This window comes from Propithecus coquereli, unplaced genomic scaffold (assembly GCF_000956105.1).
Source record: "Propithecus coquereli isolate 6110/MARCELLA unplaced genomic scaffold, Pcoq_1.0 Scaffold2, whole genome shotgun sequence".
NCBI lineage: Eukaryota > Metazoa > Chordata > Mammalia > Primates > Indriidae > Propithecus > Propithecus coquereli.
The window spans coordinates 17,000,069-17,016,136 of NW_012144966.1; the positions used below are offsets into that span (position 1 = coordinate 17,000,069).

The 16,068-nt window shown below is 35.4% G+C and overlaps 1 protein-coding gene across 1 annotated transcript in view; it reads right to left on the minus strand.

The window, feature by feature from the left end:
- Window positions 1-16,068, minus strand: part of WWP1 (WW domain containing E3 ubiquitin protein ligase 1) — a 90,063-nt gene that overhangs the window by 52,269 nt on the left and 21,726 nt on the right. The window contains exons 5-7 of the mRNA XM_012643549.1: window positions 7,732-7,869; window positions 7,569-7,635; window positions 4,737-4,921 (exon numbers count right to left, since the gene is read on the minus strand). Of these exons, the coding sequence (XP_012499003.1) occupies window positions 4,737-4,921; window positions 7,569-7,635; window positions 7,732-7,869 (390 nt within the window). The remainder of the gene's footprint in view (window positions 1-4,736; window positions 4,922-7,568; window positions 7,636-7,731; window positions 7,870-16,068) is intronic.

Genomic DNA, 16,068 nt, shown 5'->3' on the forward strand with positions numbered 1-16,068 from the left:
TTTTTTTATTAGTAGAGACAGGGTCTCGCTCTTGCTCAGGCTGGTCTCGAACTCCGAGCTCAAATGATCCGCCCATCTTGACCTCCCAGAGTGCTAGGATTACAGGCTTGAGCCACCATGCCCAGCCGATACCATTTGTCCTAAACTCCTTAGTATTGACCCACAATCCCTTATCTGAAACCCTCGGGGCCAGCTGTGTTCCAGAATTCACAACTTTTCAGAATTTAGAAAGGTAATGGCATTTATATCGTATATTACACTACTATACCTGAGAAGGTTTGAGGATCACGCATTATGATTAAATACATTAATACTTTTGCAGCAAAATGTAGAGATATGCCTAGTAAGCATGATAAATAAAAACTATAAATACCCTCATGCCAGCTGCAGTCATTTTGCCATCAAATGAGTATACCAACAAAAAAAAAGAACCCTCTGGTTTTAGAGATTTCAGGATTTGGAATCATAGGTAAAGAGATTAAAGACATGTAATATGTTATACATAGAATATGCACATCCCCATGCCCACCACACCTCCAACATCAAAAGCTGATTTTTGAAGTCCTTAATTAGAAAAAGGAATACCATTTTGTATCAACACCTTAAAATAATAGAGATTACCCATTCTTGAAAACTTACCTGAATTCATCCTACTATTCAGGATGAGCGATCATACAAAAAGACATTGGTTAAACAGTTGCTACCAAGAGCACAGGTTCCGGAAGCCTTTGCAAACCGGCCAATGGTATGATGACAGTTGGATTGTTTTGTCAGATGTCACCACAGTACTCAGAAAAGGTGAAAAGGTTGGGGGAATACTATTTGAAGGCTATCATAGCATAAAAGGTGAACAGTACACCTTTGAAACACTATAAAAACCACACACATCAAAATGAACAGGAAAGCAAAGTGCAGAGTCAAGAGCTGGATATCAATTATTGCTCTTCTACTTCCTAGCTGTGACCTCAGTGTCTCAATCCCTTCATCAGAGAAAAGGGAAAAATACTAGTACCTATGTCAATGAGTTACTGTAAGAATGAAATCAGTTAATGGATACACAATATTTAGAACACGTACAGCACAAATGTTAGCTATTATCATTATTATTCGCATTGTCCTAGGTTTCCTTACAGTTATTACAAATGTCACAGGAATTATTTATGATGGAGCCTTCATTTCTAGTTTCTCATGTGTTTTATTTTTACCTTAAAATTTCAGGCAAGGATAAATAAAAGAGAAATGTAAGAAGTGAATTTATTACCAAGGAAAAGAGTCTCTAATGTATTTGACAAGCTGTAGAGTATAAATAAGATTCTACAATGAGAAGAGCCTCAGTTAATTCCTTCTCCCTTTTACACCAACATCTAAATATGCCCAAATGCTAAACATGCAACTAACTAGTGGTCAATGGATACTTTCACCAATCTACTCAAACAACTAAATGTTTCAGGAATAAGAGTTAAAGTTCCAAATTCCATATACAGGTTGAATATCCCTTATCAAAAATGCTTAGAATGAGAAGTGTTTCAGATTCTGGATTTCTTTTCTTTGGATTCTGAAATATCTACACTATACTTACCAGGTGAGTATCCCTAATCCAAAAAACCCAAATTTGAAATGCTTTAATGAGCATTTCCTTTGAGTATCACGTAGATTTTGGAGCATTTTGGATTTCTGATTTTCAGATCAGGGATACTCAACCTGTATTAGGAATAGAAATTGTTTTAACTGATCTGTTCTTAATTTAGAGATAATTCTGAATAATCTAAGATGATAGTTTCTTTTCTGGTTTACTAATAGAAATCTCAAAAGCAAATGTTCTCACTAGAAAGTAGTCCAGAATCAGAAAATAAATGAATTTTGCTCATTAATTTTACTATGATTATATCTCTTCTTCTCTGTTTTCCAGCCATCTTAAATTAAGGACAAAAAGTTTTACTTATTATGAGTACTTAAGAAGCCATCTTTTTTTTTTTTTTTCAGCATATTATGGGGGTACAGATATTTAGGTTACGTATGTTGCCCTTGCCCCCCCTCCCCTCCAAGTCCAAGTTTCAAGCATGTCCATCTCTCGGATGGTGCGCATTACACTCTTTGTGTATGCATATTCCCGTCCCCTCCTCCCCCTCCCCCCTGCCCAACATCCAATAGATGTTATTCTTATATGTACACTTATGTGTTGATCAGTTAATACCAATTTGATGGTGAGTACATATGGTGCTTGTTTTTCCATTCTTGGGATACTTCACTTAGTAGAATGCATTCCAGCTCTGTTCAGGAGTATACAAGAGGTGCTATGTCACCATTGTTTCTTAAACCTGAATAGTACTCCACGGTATACATATACCACATTTTATTAATCCACTCATGTATTGATGGACACTTGAGTTGTTTCCACATCTTTGCAATTGTGAATTGTGCTGCTATAAATATTCGGGTGCAGGTGTCTTTCTTATAGAGTATCATTTGTTCTTTTGGGTAGATGCCCAGTAATGGGATTGCTGGAAAGAAGCCATCTTTAAGTCAATTTTTTTTTTTTTAAAGGGCAGCATTACTCAAGAAATTAAATTTTAAAAATAACATTCATATGTTAGTTCTAATGTTTACAAAAGCTCTCATGATAACTTTTGGTAAACATCCCCCAACCCCAAGCTTGGGTATAAACAAACAATTAAGATTTATCTACAAGTCCATTTGTTTTAATGTAATTATTGAACTGCTTCTTTACATGTTTCTATTTTTGGATACCTTTCCATAATACACAAACAGGAAATAACATAGGCTCTAAAAATCAAAAGATCAGGGTTCAACCCAATCCCAACACACATGCTAATAATCTTAAATAAGTCATAAGATGTTTGTTTCAGAAGACTTATCTGAAATAGTTAATACATAAAGACCAAACAGGAAATAATTTATGAATCTTGTAGCTGAGTTCATTAAAAAACAGAATTACAAAGGAAATCTTTCTTAGGCATTCCTTCTATGATAGAGGTTGCTTTTGGAAAATATAAAATCTTCTGAGAGCTATTCAACTCACAGTATATTTTTCTACCAAGTAAGACGCTAAGAACAAAAAATTGGTCTACTGAAAGATAGGTTAAAAGAACCATTCATTACTAACTTATACTAACAAATTAATTTGTTCAAGCTCTTTCAGAAATATATTTTATGTCAAAATGTGGTGTTACGTATACTACAGAATACTACTCAGCCATGAAGAAGGATGAATGAAGGCCCTTTGCAACAATCTGGATGAAACTGGAGACCATTTAGGCTTTATGCTACAAAAAATGTTATTTAATTCATGATATAAAATATATATATACCTTTTTTATTTCAAAACATTATGGGGGTACAAATGTTTTGGTTACACGGATGGTCTTTGTACTGCTTGAGTCAAAACTGTAAGTGTGCCCATCACCCAGACAGTGTACACTGTACCCATTAAGTATGATTTCATCCATCCCCTCACTTCCCCACTCCCACTTGCATGATTTCTGTTGAGTTTTACTTTCATCTGTGCACATGGGTGCTGATCAGTTAGTTCCAATTTAATAGTGAGTAGATATGTTTGTTTTTCCATTCTTGTGATACTTCACTTTGGAAGGTGGTCTCCAGTTCCATCCAGATTGTTGCAAAAGGTATTAATTCATTTTTTTATGACTGAGTAGTACTCCATGGTATACATATACCGCATTTTATTGATCCACTCATGAAGTGATGGGCACTTGGGTTGATTCCACATCTTTGTAATTACGAATTGTACTGTAATAAACATTCTGTTGCAAGTGTCTTTTTGATAAAATGACTTTTTTTCCTTTGAGTAAATATCCAGTAGTGGGATTGCTGAATCAAATGGTAGGTCTACTTTTAGTTCTGTGAGGAATCTCCACACTATTTTCCACAGAGATTACATTAGTTTGCCATCCCACCAACAGTGTATAAGTGTTCCTTTCTCTCCACATCCACTGTTTTGGGACTTTTTGATAAAAGCCATTCTCACTGGGGTTAAGTGATTTCTTATTGTGGTTCTGATTTGCATTTCTCTGATGATTACTGACGTTGAGCATTTTTTCATGTTTACTGGCCACTAGTCTATCTTTTTTGCCCATTTTTTAATGGGGTTGTTTGATTTTTTCTTGCCGATTTCCTTGAGTTCTTTGTAGATTCTGGTTATTAGCACCTTATCAAATATATAACATGCGAATATTTTCTCCCATTCTGTAGGTTATCTATTTGCTTTGTTGACTGTTTCCTTGGCTGTGCAGAAGCCTTTTAATTTAATCAAGTCCCATTTATTTATTTTTGTTGTTGCTGTGATTGCCTTTGAGGTCTTCTTTGTAAATTCTTTGCCTAGGTCAATGTATAGAAGAGTTTTTCCTACACTTTCTTCTAGAATTCTTATGGTTTCATGTCTTAGATTTAAGTCTGTTATCCATCTTGAATTAATTTTTGTGAGTGGTGAGAGATATGGATCCTGTTTCAGTTTTCTTCATGTGGCTATCCAATTTTCCCAGCACCATTTATTGAATAGGGATTCTTTTCCCCCATGTATATTGCTGTCTCCTTTGGCAACTCTGTAGAATCCCTATTGACAGACATTGTAATTTTTAAGATCCTATCACAGAAAAGATGATTAAGAAAGACTGAACAATAAGGGAAGTGTAGACATAGATAAATATAACTTAATTTAGTTTTCATTTAAACAAGGTGTCATAAATAGGCACGCTTACCAGTGTCATTGGCAGGCTCAGATGTGAGTGGTTTGGGAGCTGGTGTATTTTTGGGTCTGGCAGCAACCTGAGACGGAGATGAAGGTGTGTTGTCTCCATTAACTACATATGAACAGCATGAGTTTTGGACTAGTGTGTTTGTAGGTACATGATTATCTATTCCATTAGTACCTTCGACAGCCAACCTTTAAAAAAAAATGCCTTATTTCAATGAGTCAAGAACACAATTAAATAACTTCTCACTAGAATTTTTATAAGAAATGTTTACTGAGTTCTTAACATTCAATTAAAATGAGAGATACAAAGAGTAATAAAGATATGGCATGCTCTTATTGCGTTAAAGTTTAAATTACTTTCAGTGCTGTGTATCCATACTGGCAGATAAAAAAACTGAAACATGCATGTGTACTAAGTCAAAATAAATACAGACCCTCAAAATAATATTCAAATTGTACATTTTAAATATTTAAGTCTAAGGATATTAGTCTGTTTTAAATACTCTGAAAATAGTTTTAAAAAACTCACGAAATTATATGAAACTTATAAAAATCAATTCCAAACTACTGTAATTTTATAAATACTAAAAAGTAGGCAGAAAAAGCTGAAGATACGGATTATAAATTATTATGTACTAGCCACTAAAATGATGATTACATGATGATCAGAAAAAACTAAATATTATTCCCCAGAATTATAAGAATTTATAGTATATAAATTAATTGCAAATAAATAAACAAAAATTATAACTATAAAATCAAACATTTTAAGTCTTATTGGTAGTGGGCAGTAGTTAGACAATATCATGCAAGAGACCAAGAGAGCTTTTCCAAATACACAGGTCATCCTATACCTGTTCTCCACACAGCAACCTGAGTGTTATTTTAAAAATATAAATCAGATCATGCCCTCCCCTGCTTAGTCAACTAAACTTTTGGAAATCAGCCCCACTTCTACTCCATCTCTCTCTGATCTATTTCTCTCCAAGCTCCTTCTTACTCACCTTGCAGTAGACATACTACATCAATTTTACTGAATATGAAAAACATGCTGAAAGGTCTTCATATATTTATTACAAATTATTATATACCAGGTGGTAAAGTTATAGTGACTACAAGATTATCATAAAAGGTTAAATATTATACTGTGGAATTAGAAGAATTTGTAGAACAAAATTGACTATAAATAAACTCAGGGTCTTTGAAGTTGCTATTTCTTCTGCCTGGAATGCTCTTCCTTCAGAACTCTGCATGTATGGTTCATTCTTGGCTTTTTAATTTTAGCTCAAATGGCACTTTCTCAGAGATGAACCCCTGCTATCTCTCTTTAAAAGAGGCTCCCTTCCATTCCCCTCACCTTGTCCTATTTTAAGGACTTCACAGTTCTTGCCACTATATCCAATTAGCTTGCTTATTGCTTCTGTTGTTTACTATCTACCTTTATCCCACCAGAATGTAAATTTCATGGGAACAGGGATTTGTTTGGACTAGCATCTGGCACCAAACAAGTACTCAATATTTATCTGTTGAATAAACAAATAATTAATGAATTCCACCCTCCTTTCCTTTGTCACCTATATTTTTGGAATGAGATGTGTTTAGGAAGTTTGGGCAGATAAAGTTTGTAAAAAGCTCCCATATGACTATGATTTGTACACCCCTCCCCAGCCACCCAGCAAGAATTACTGATTCAGGAGTCCAGGAAAAAGAACCCATCTGAAGCTTTCCTGGTTCTGTAGAACTAATCTTTAATGCAAAATATGTTACCATGCAACAAACAATATTAGGTTTCAGACTGGTAGTAATTCAAGCTCCTTTACCCACCTAAAATAAAATTGTACTTTAAAAATTGTATGGGCACTAAATATATTTATTTAAGCCAAATATATGTTCAGAAGGCATACTTTATCTGTTCAAGTATTCTGATGAGACTCATTTAATGGCAATTTAGGAGTAATGATATTAATAACTTTACAGATTAATAAAGATCACACTTTATCATATACCAGTATGCTTTTTCAAATGTAACAAATCAATCTTACAATACATTTTACATGTTAATTTCACTATATTCGATCTATTATACATTTTTATTCCAATTTCAATTATTTCAAATAGAGAGAGCCTCTATTAATTGTCATGAAATGTGAATGCCAGGGAGGTTTTGAAATGGCAGGATGGTTTTTCAGAAGCATTTATCTTCTTGTCATCTACAGAAGAATGCCAATTCAGACTGAAATATGATACCTCTTTTTTCACAGTATCTAATTCTATTTACCAATAAAATATGCCTAAATATAGATTTTTAAAAGCCATTCTCAATTAAAAAATGAAACACTGTACATGCTACAACATAGATGAGCCAGGAAACATGCTAAGTTAATAGAAGCCAGTCACAAAAGGTCACATATTGTATGAATCTATTTATATGAAATGGCCAGAATAGGCAAATCCATAGAAACAGAAAGTAGATTAGTAGCTACTAGGAGCTGGGAGCAGGAAGGAACAGGGAATAACTACTCATGCGTACAGAGTTTCTTTTTGGGAGACAATGTTCTAAAATTAGACAGTGGTGACGGTTATACAACTCTGTTAACATACTAAAAACCACTGAAATGTATACTTTCAAAGAGTGAGAATTTTCTGGTGTTGTACTATATCTCAATAAAGCTGGATTTTTTTTAACTACTTTTACAAGAATTCAACCAAATAACATGTTTAGATGCAAGCTTTTAAATTCTGTGGCAAATTCTAAACTAAGGTAAAATTTAAAACTTCATTACGTAAGAAATATGTTACATCATGTTGCCACAAATACTAAAATAAAACATTCTACCTGGTAGTTGTCCTTGCTGAAGGCTCTCCATTTTCATGTAAGGCATCACCATTTTGCTGTATTTCTACTGAACAATAAGAAAAAAATAAACTAGGTTTTTATATACTTCTTGCTGATTCTTTTTCCTTTAAATTTTATAAACACATAAAGTTAATTAGCTTACTGGTTGGAGATGAGCTGCAGTTTGTTAGATTTTCTTGCTCAATCACCAATCCATCAAGCACAACTGTCAATTCACCAGTTTGCACTATGCCATTCTTGTTTTCCAAGGAAAGCTTTAATTGTTCTTTCACTCTTTCCACTAGAAAAAAGAATATCCTAATTTAAAAGCTTTTGCCACACACAAAAATGTTTAGAAATCAAAACTACATTTCAAGAATTACTCTAATTCAGTACTTGACAGCTACACTTGAAAGAAATTCTTTGCATTTTTATCTATAGACCCTTCTATACTATGCCAGAATGAATCCTTTTTACATCTAGTTAAGTAACTCCTCTTCCCCAACCCCACACCTTCAATATCATCTTTAATTGTCTTTGTGCATATTATAAACTTCAGATAACATATAAATATATCTAAATAAGTGCAGCAATTGCCTACACTTGCTCTTCAGTCCAAGGTATCACAGAGGACTCTTGCAGTTGAGACAAAATTTCAGCGTAAGAGTCAGGTGGCTTGAATTCTAGCTCTGCTACTTACTGGCTGTCCCTTAAATAAGTTACTCAAATTTTTTTAAGCCTCGTTTCATTACAAAATGGAGATGATAAGAGCTTCAAACTAAAAGGACAGTCTTAAGGACCAAACGTAAAACCACTCAGAAAGCACTAACATCACATCTGACACACGGTAAGTGCTCAATAAATGCTAAGTACTATGACAACAGTTTATTTTTTTATATATAAGGCCAAACACTTCCTTTCCATTATTAGGACATCTAGTTCTTATTTAAACTCAAGGTCATTTTGCTTCAAATTCTATCCTATAGAATATATACATAAAAGTTATTAGCAAGGCGGTTAGGCAAGTGGGAGATGACGATCAAAGGATACAAAGCCTCAATTGGACAGGAGGAATTTTTTTTCCTCGAGATATACTGCACAGTGTGATGAATATAGTAAATAACTACTGCACACTTCAAAATCACTAAGAGTCAGCTGGGCATAGTGGCTAACACTTATAATCCTAGCACAGTGGAAGGCTGAGGCAAGAGGATCATTTGAGCCCAGGAGCTCAAGAACAGCCTGAGCAAGAGCGAGACCCCCCTCCCCGCAAAAAAATAGAAAAATTATCTGGGCATGGTGGCATGTGCTTATAGACCCAGCTACTTGGGAGGCTGAGGCAGGAGGATCGCTCCAGCCCAGGAGCTTCAGGTCGCAGTGAACTATGATGACGCCACTGCACTCTAGCCCAAACGACAGAGCAAGACCTAGTCTTAAAAAAAAGAAAAAAATCACTAAAAATAAACCTTAAATGTTCTCACAGTAAAAAACATTTGAGGCGATAGATATGTTAATTAGCTTTATTTAATTATTCTCCACTGAATTCATAAATCATCACTATGTATCACATAAATATATACAACTATAATCTGTCAACTTACAATTAAAAAAATAAACGCTAAAGAAGAAAGTTATTAGTGATCACTTTATTATTCAAAATGAGGCTAATTACTTCAATGTGATCTTCAGCGGCTTTTTGAAGCTTTTGAAATCATGGAACATTTCACTTCTCAGATAAAGTCCTTGATTTTGATTTTTCCTATATTTAACAAATTTGGGGGTTCCCTCCCATTTACCAAACGTTCAGTATAAACATGTTAACTAATTATGCAAGTACAGAAAAGACCAAAAAAAAAAAATCTGGAGCTACTAATCATTGGACAGATACTCTGCAAAAAAATTTATGAACCATGTAATAAAAGACAACCTTATAGAATACTTACTCCAACTATTTGTAGCACCATAAACCTTGTTTCCACCCATTGAAAAACAACAATAAAAAGAATTAGAAAAACTAGGGGAAATATAAAAGTACCAAAAAAAAAAAACAACCTACAAAAACATGAATTTCAGCCTTACCTAATCTATATCTGAAGAAAACTATACTGACCAACATTCAATTTCATTCTTGTCATTTCCCACCATTTAAAGTGCCTGAAATTTGGTGATTTGGCTGTTTTTCCTAAAATATTTAGCTGAAGAGATTCCTAAAGAATAGCCTTTTAATCCTAGCACTCTGGGAGGTCAAGGCGAGAGGACTGCTTGAGCTCAGGAGTTCGAGACCAGCCTGACCAAGAGTGAGACTCTGTCTCTACTATAAATAGAAAGAAATTAGCCAAAAACAACTAAAAATAGAAAAAATTAGCCAGGCATTGTGGCGCATGCCTATAGTCCCAGCTACCCGGGAGGCTGAGGCAGGAGGATCGCTTGAGCCCAGGAGTGTGAAGTTGCTGTGAGCTAGGCTGATGCCACGGCGCTCTAGCCCAGGCAACAGAGTGAGACTCTGTCAAAAAAAAAAAAAAAAAAAAAAGAATAGCCTTTTAAAATCCTTTAGTATAAGTCTGTTAGTAAAATTCTTTCATTTTTTTGGTTTATCTGTAAATGTTTGCATTCTCATTGTTGAAAGACTTGTTGGACACACAATTTTAAATTGATAATCATCTCCCCCCAACTCTTTGAAGATATTTCCCCACTATCTTCTATTACTGGTAATTCTGTACTTCTAATTTATAAATCTGTGCAAATGACCTACTTTTCTCTATGAAATCAAATTTCTCTATGGCTGCTTTTAAAATCTACTTGTGTCTTTGGTATTAGGCATTTCACTATTATATGTCTAGGCACGACTTTCTCTTTGCAATCTTACTTGCGACAGTATGGATGTGTGGATTCATGTCTTTCATTACAGTTCAAAAACTTCCAGCCATTATCTCTTAAAGTATGTCCTCTATTCCACCTTCTGTTGCAGCGATTAGCAAATTATAGTCCGCAGGCCAAAATCTGGCCCATTATCTGATTTCGTAAAGAAAATTTTATTTGAACACAGCCATGCTCATTCATTTACATATCTCCTCTGGCCGTTTTCACACTACAAGGGCAGTTGATAGGTGCAACAGAGACTAAATGGCTTGCAAAGTCTAAATAATTACAATCTGGTCTTTTATAGAAAACCCCTGCTTGTGGTGGCTTGTTGCCTTATGTTCACTCTCTGAAATTAGTTTAAGGGTAATCTCTGGGCTTTACTATAGTCAGGCTTTATTCCTAATTTTACCAGTGATTTAATGGTACCGCCAAGAGTCTAGACTAGAGGAAAACAGGCTCAGTTCCCCTATCTGGCTGTTAGCCAAAAACTCAGCACCCTGAAAGCTATTATCAGTATGGCCCAGTATTCTAATTCTGGTTCATGAGGTGTTCTTTGCCACCTCCCCCACCCCGCCCCTTTTTTTTTGAAGGAGAGAGTTGCCTCTGCCTTTTTGCAAAATCATCAATGTCACAAAGATTTGTTCTATCCAGGACCTACCAGATTTGTTCTGCAGTGGGAGGTTGTTTACAGAATATAATCTTTTGTAATTCTGAACATGGAATATTGAGGTGTAACATTTTGAATAATAAAATTACAGGGACTATCAAATAAATAATCCCCATCTACTATGTGTGTGTATACATGCATGTTGCACGATAAGGGTACTATTCTATCACAAAACAACTCAGACATATTTATCCATTCAATCTTTGAGAGCCTACTGTGTGCCACGCATTGTAGCCGGGATCAAAGAGGATAAACCCTGACCAGCCTAAAGTAGACCTCCCTACCACCGCTTTGCTTATTTCCTTTAACGGATTTACCACCACAAGAAATTTTTTGTTTTTTTGTCTACCTTTCCAGATAAACTGAAGTCTCCAATAGGGCAGAAAGATCCTGTCCATCTAATTCAGTGATGTATGCTCAGTATCTGACAAAAGGTAGGCAACTTAATGGACATTTAAAATAAGTGATCAAGTTAGTCCTGTCCTCGGGGGATTCATTCGTATAAGGCAGAAGCTGACCTTTCCACCTCCTAGACATTCTTTCTTAGCTTTAATAGGGCAAGAGAACAATCTGAGTCTCTGAAGAGCTAGGTATATAACTAGATAATTTACCCTATAATCTGGATTTGTTGAAAATATACACACCCTTTCTGTCCCCATAGAAAACAAAAGATTTTCAAAAATTTTAGTTTTTAAGGTGCTTCATAGATTTATATTTAGCTCAGAGTCACATTCTGTAATTTTAAAAAGTTGCTTGAACAATGTATTAATTATCTATTGTTGAGTAACAAATTATCCTTAAAGTTAGTGGCTAAGAATAACAATAACTACTCATTATTGCTGATAGTTTCTGTAGGCTGGGAACTCAGGAGGGGCTCAAACGTGTATGAAGTTAGCGCTGGCTGTTGAGAGGAGACCTCAGTGCCTCTCCACTCTTTTCTCAAGAAGGGCTACCTAAGAAGCCTCACAATGGTGGCTTATTTCCCACAGTGACCAATATAAGAGACCAAAGCAAAAGGTGAAATGCCTTTTATGACCAAGACTTGGAGGTCGTATACCACCGCTTCTGCCATACTCTGTTCATCATACGGACCATCTCTGATTCAGTGTGGGAGGGGACTACACAAGGGTATGAAACACCAGATGGTACGAATGCTTGGGGGCCATGCTGGCCAACACACACATAAATAGGAGAAAAATAGGACTTTTAGACATAAAATGAGTGCATTAGGTTATATACCTTGTGACAGCCCAATAATCAGGTTTTCCAATTCCTAAGTCTTTCCATTACATCATGCTATGAGTCAATGTTCAACAACTCACGAACAAAGTTAAGCTCCCACTTCCTACCATGTAACAAAATAAATTTCAGATTGTATAAAAAAATTAAAGTAAAAATATACAGGTAAGAGTGCTTATAAATCAGTGAGAAAAAACTAAACAAACCAAAAAAAAATGAAGAACATGAGACAATTACAACAGATAAAGTATGAATGACTGATAAACATCTGACCTTATTAATAAAGAAATGCTTTGATAAGAAAAATCTTCACCCTTTTTATCTATTAATGTGGCAAATATTTCCAAACAGGCACTCTAATATGCTACACTGTGTACACAAACTAGTATAACCTTTTAGGAAGGCAAATGGACAGCTATGTATTGCTAGAGGCTTAAAACTTCTCATTCCTTTTGATCTAGTAATTTCAATACTAAAAATATTTCTAAAGAAGTAACAGAGATGAACTTATATCACTGGATATAAAAATACTGTTTGTTCAAAACTTCAACTTCAATATATTTTAATTTAGGTTGATAGTAAGTGAATTTATAAAACAGAACTTAAGTCTTAGTAAACTAACTAGATGAAACTAAATAAACAAATTAGCTAATAAGGCTAAAGAAGGTTTCTAAATAAAATTAAATTTTACTCTGCTTTGTCCAGTATCATAAATGACACATTTCTCTGCTGTATTTCCCTTCCGTTCAATATAAAGAGCTAACTGTTCATTGTAAATAATTTTGGAGATAACTCAATTTGAAATAAACTTAATGGATTTCAAAATGCTTTCCCTGACAAAAACTAAGGTCTTGGTTCTATTAACACCATTAAAAAAAACAATCAGTGTAATTCACAGTGTTTGAATGGCAACCATCTGACTCCTCTCTAGAGTATTTAAAGTGGTTCTCTCAGTCTCAGAATTGAAACACAATGTGAAGTTCTGTATACACTCTAATATGCAGGGGTCCCCAACCTATGGTGAGTTGTATAATTATTTCATTATATATTACATGTAATAATAATAGAAATAAAGTGCACAATAAATGTAATGCTCTTGAAACATCCCGAAACCATTCCTCCTGATCCCCTAACCTCATCCCCAGTCTGTTGAAAAATTGTCTTCCATGAAAACAGTCCCTGGTGCCAAAAAGGCTAGGGACTGCTGCAATGCATATATGAGCTACACTATTCTTATACTTTTCACTCATGAGTATAATGACAAAGATTCTCTCCTTGACCAAACTCTAGTCAGGTTCCTCTAAGCTACCTTCTTGAGACTAAGCCTCCACCTTGACCTAGAAAAACTGCAAACTCTCAGCACAAATGATTTTATCTACAACCTTCTCCACCCAACACACATACATACATACACACACATAAAAGACTCAAACAAACACTACCATAGTTTCTAGCAAGTCAAGGCTGCATCCCTAGGATGACCATAATCCTGCTTAAAGTGCTTGCCTGAGAAAGTTTAAAGGCTGCCAAAAGAATCTACTGTTTCTCATAGCCAACCCCTGATGACAGGCCCCTGACTACCTTTTCTTAGAGCTTAAAAGGGCTTACAATGGTGAATCCTTTCTGTCTCTCCTGCAAGGTGGGAGTGTCTTTCTCAAGGACCAGAAAGCTATTCCTCTAAAATGCAATCAGAAAGGATAGAGCCTCTGTCTCTCAGTCTCCGTGGGAGGACAGAATCCTAACTTCAATACTTGTGAGCTAGCAAACACAGTTGGCCTAACTGCATTTATACTGACCAGCCTTTTGTAATTTTTCACTTTCCTGACTCTACTGAGACTCCACTCATCCCCTCTCTACTCCCTCATTCTCCTTTTAAAAGGCCCAGTCACCTCTGTACAAATTGAACTTGAGTTCAGTTCATGTTGCACCTTCTTCCCTATTGGAAAAATACATTGCTGATTAAATTCTGTCCTGACCACTTTAACCAGTGCCCAGCTTGTTTATCTGTGACAACAGAGGAATCTTCCCTTTGTAGTTTAAGAAATAGTGAGGCTGAGACAGTGAAAATATCTCAGATATCAGTATCTAATGCTGGTGGCACAGAGAAAAGAAAGCTAAAAATACCACACATCTCTGCAGAGTTAACTAAATAACTTCCATAACTGGGAATGGTATTCAAGGGATCTGAATGCAGAACAGGTTAACTGAGGCACAAATAATGGCTTAAATCCACTCAAGTTCTGAGACAATATATTAGAGGGCTGCACAAGCAAAAGTTTTGGGCACTAACCAACAAGGATCATTATACAAAACAAATGAAGGTTAAGGAGAGAAACCTCACTAGGACTTTAAATGTGAAGAAGTGAAAGAACTTCCCTAGTAAGCTGCAGTTGAATTTTTGGGGGAAAAATACAGATAATTTATGTTGGGTTAGTTGTGGGTGGTTTTTTTTTTTTTAAAAAAAAACAGGATCTCACTCTGTCACCCAGGCTGGAGTGCAGTGGTGTGACCATAGCTCCAATCCTGGGCTCAAGCAATCCTCCCACCTCAGCCTCCCAAAGTGCTGGGATTATAGGCATGCAGCACCATGCCCAGCCAGTGGTGAGTTTTACTTAAGGTTACAGAGAGCTGTAACAGCTCATATTGTACTGTGAAGGATGAAAAATAAAAAAATGCAAAAATAGAAAAAATACCTATTCAAATTAGTCCTCCATTTTATCCCAAATATATCACAAAGGACAGGTAAAAAACCATGAATTTATCAGAATGGAATACTGGGGCCTTCAGCAAAGGAAGAAATCAGCCTTATAAACTTGAAGAGGAACAAATGACCTCAACTACAAAATCTATTCTGATATAGGAAACTGTTAGTTTTTTATTATGGTGAAGTAGGGGAGTGATCAGAGACTATATGTTTTGTATGCTTCTTTTATAAATTCAATGTTTATTGAATGAAGGAAAGTCCCAGAGCTACGAAAGTAAAAAATACAATTAATTTTAAGGGCTTCTAACTTTACTCAAGTTATCAGAGCATATAAAATATAAAATATTTGACTTATTGGAAGATGGAAAGCTTTGAACCAAGCATATCAAAACAACAAAGGCATCTTTATTTTTTAACGCATTAACTGCCATCCGAGTTGTATTTAACTCACACTTTTGAGCCCAGGGCCTCATGAAGCATATGTAACTCACATGTCTCTTCACGTTGGGAGCTGCGAGAACTATTTTTCAAGTTGAATGTAACTCACACTCAAAAAACAATAAAAAATAACCAATTTTTCATTAAACTAGAAAAGATCGTTTTTGAAGTTTTTATTCTACTATCATAATTAAACACCATGGTGCCAAGGAATTTTTTTTTTCTAGTGTGGCAGTCAATGTGTTAAAAAATCATAAATAAAAAATGAAAAGAAGTCTATTGGCTGTTAGCGAATGGGAAAATAAAAGTAAAAAGCAACTCAAGGCCAGGTGCGGTGGCTCACGCCTATAATCCTAGCACTCTGGGAGGCCAAGGTGGGAGGATCACTTGAAGTCAGGAGTTCAAGACCAAGCTAAGCAAGAGCGAGACCCTGTCTCTACTAAAAACAGAAAAAATTAGCTGGGTGTGGTGGTGCACAACTATAGTCCCAGCTATTCAGGAGGCTGAGGCAGGAGGATTGCTTGAGCCCATGAGTTTGAGGTTGCAGTGGGCTATTAACACCACAGCACTCTAGTCAGGACAACAGAAAA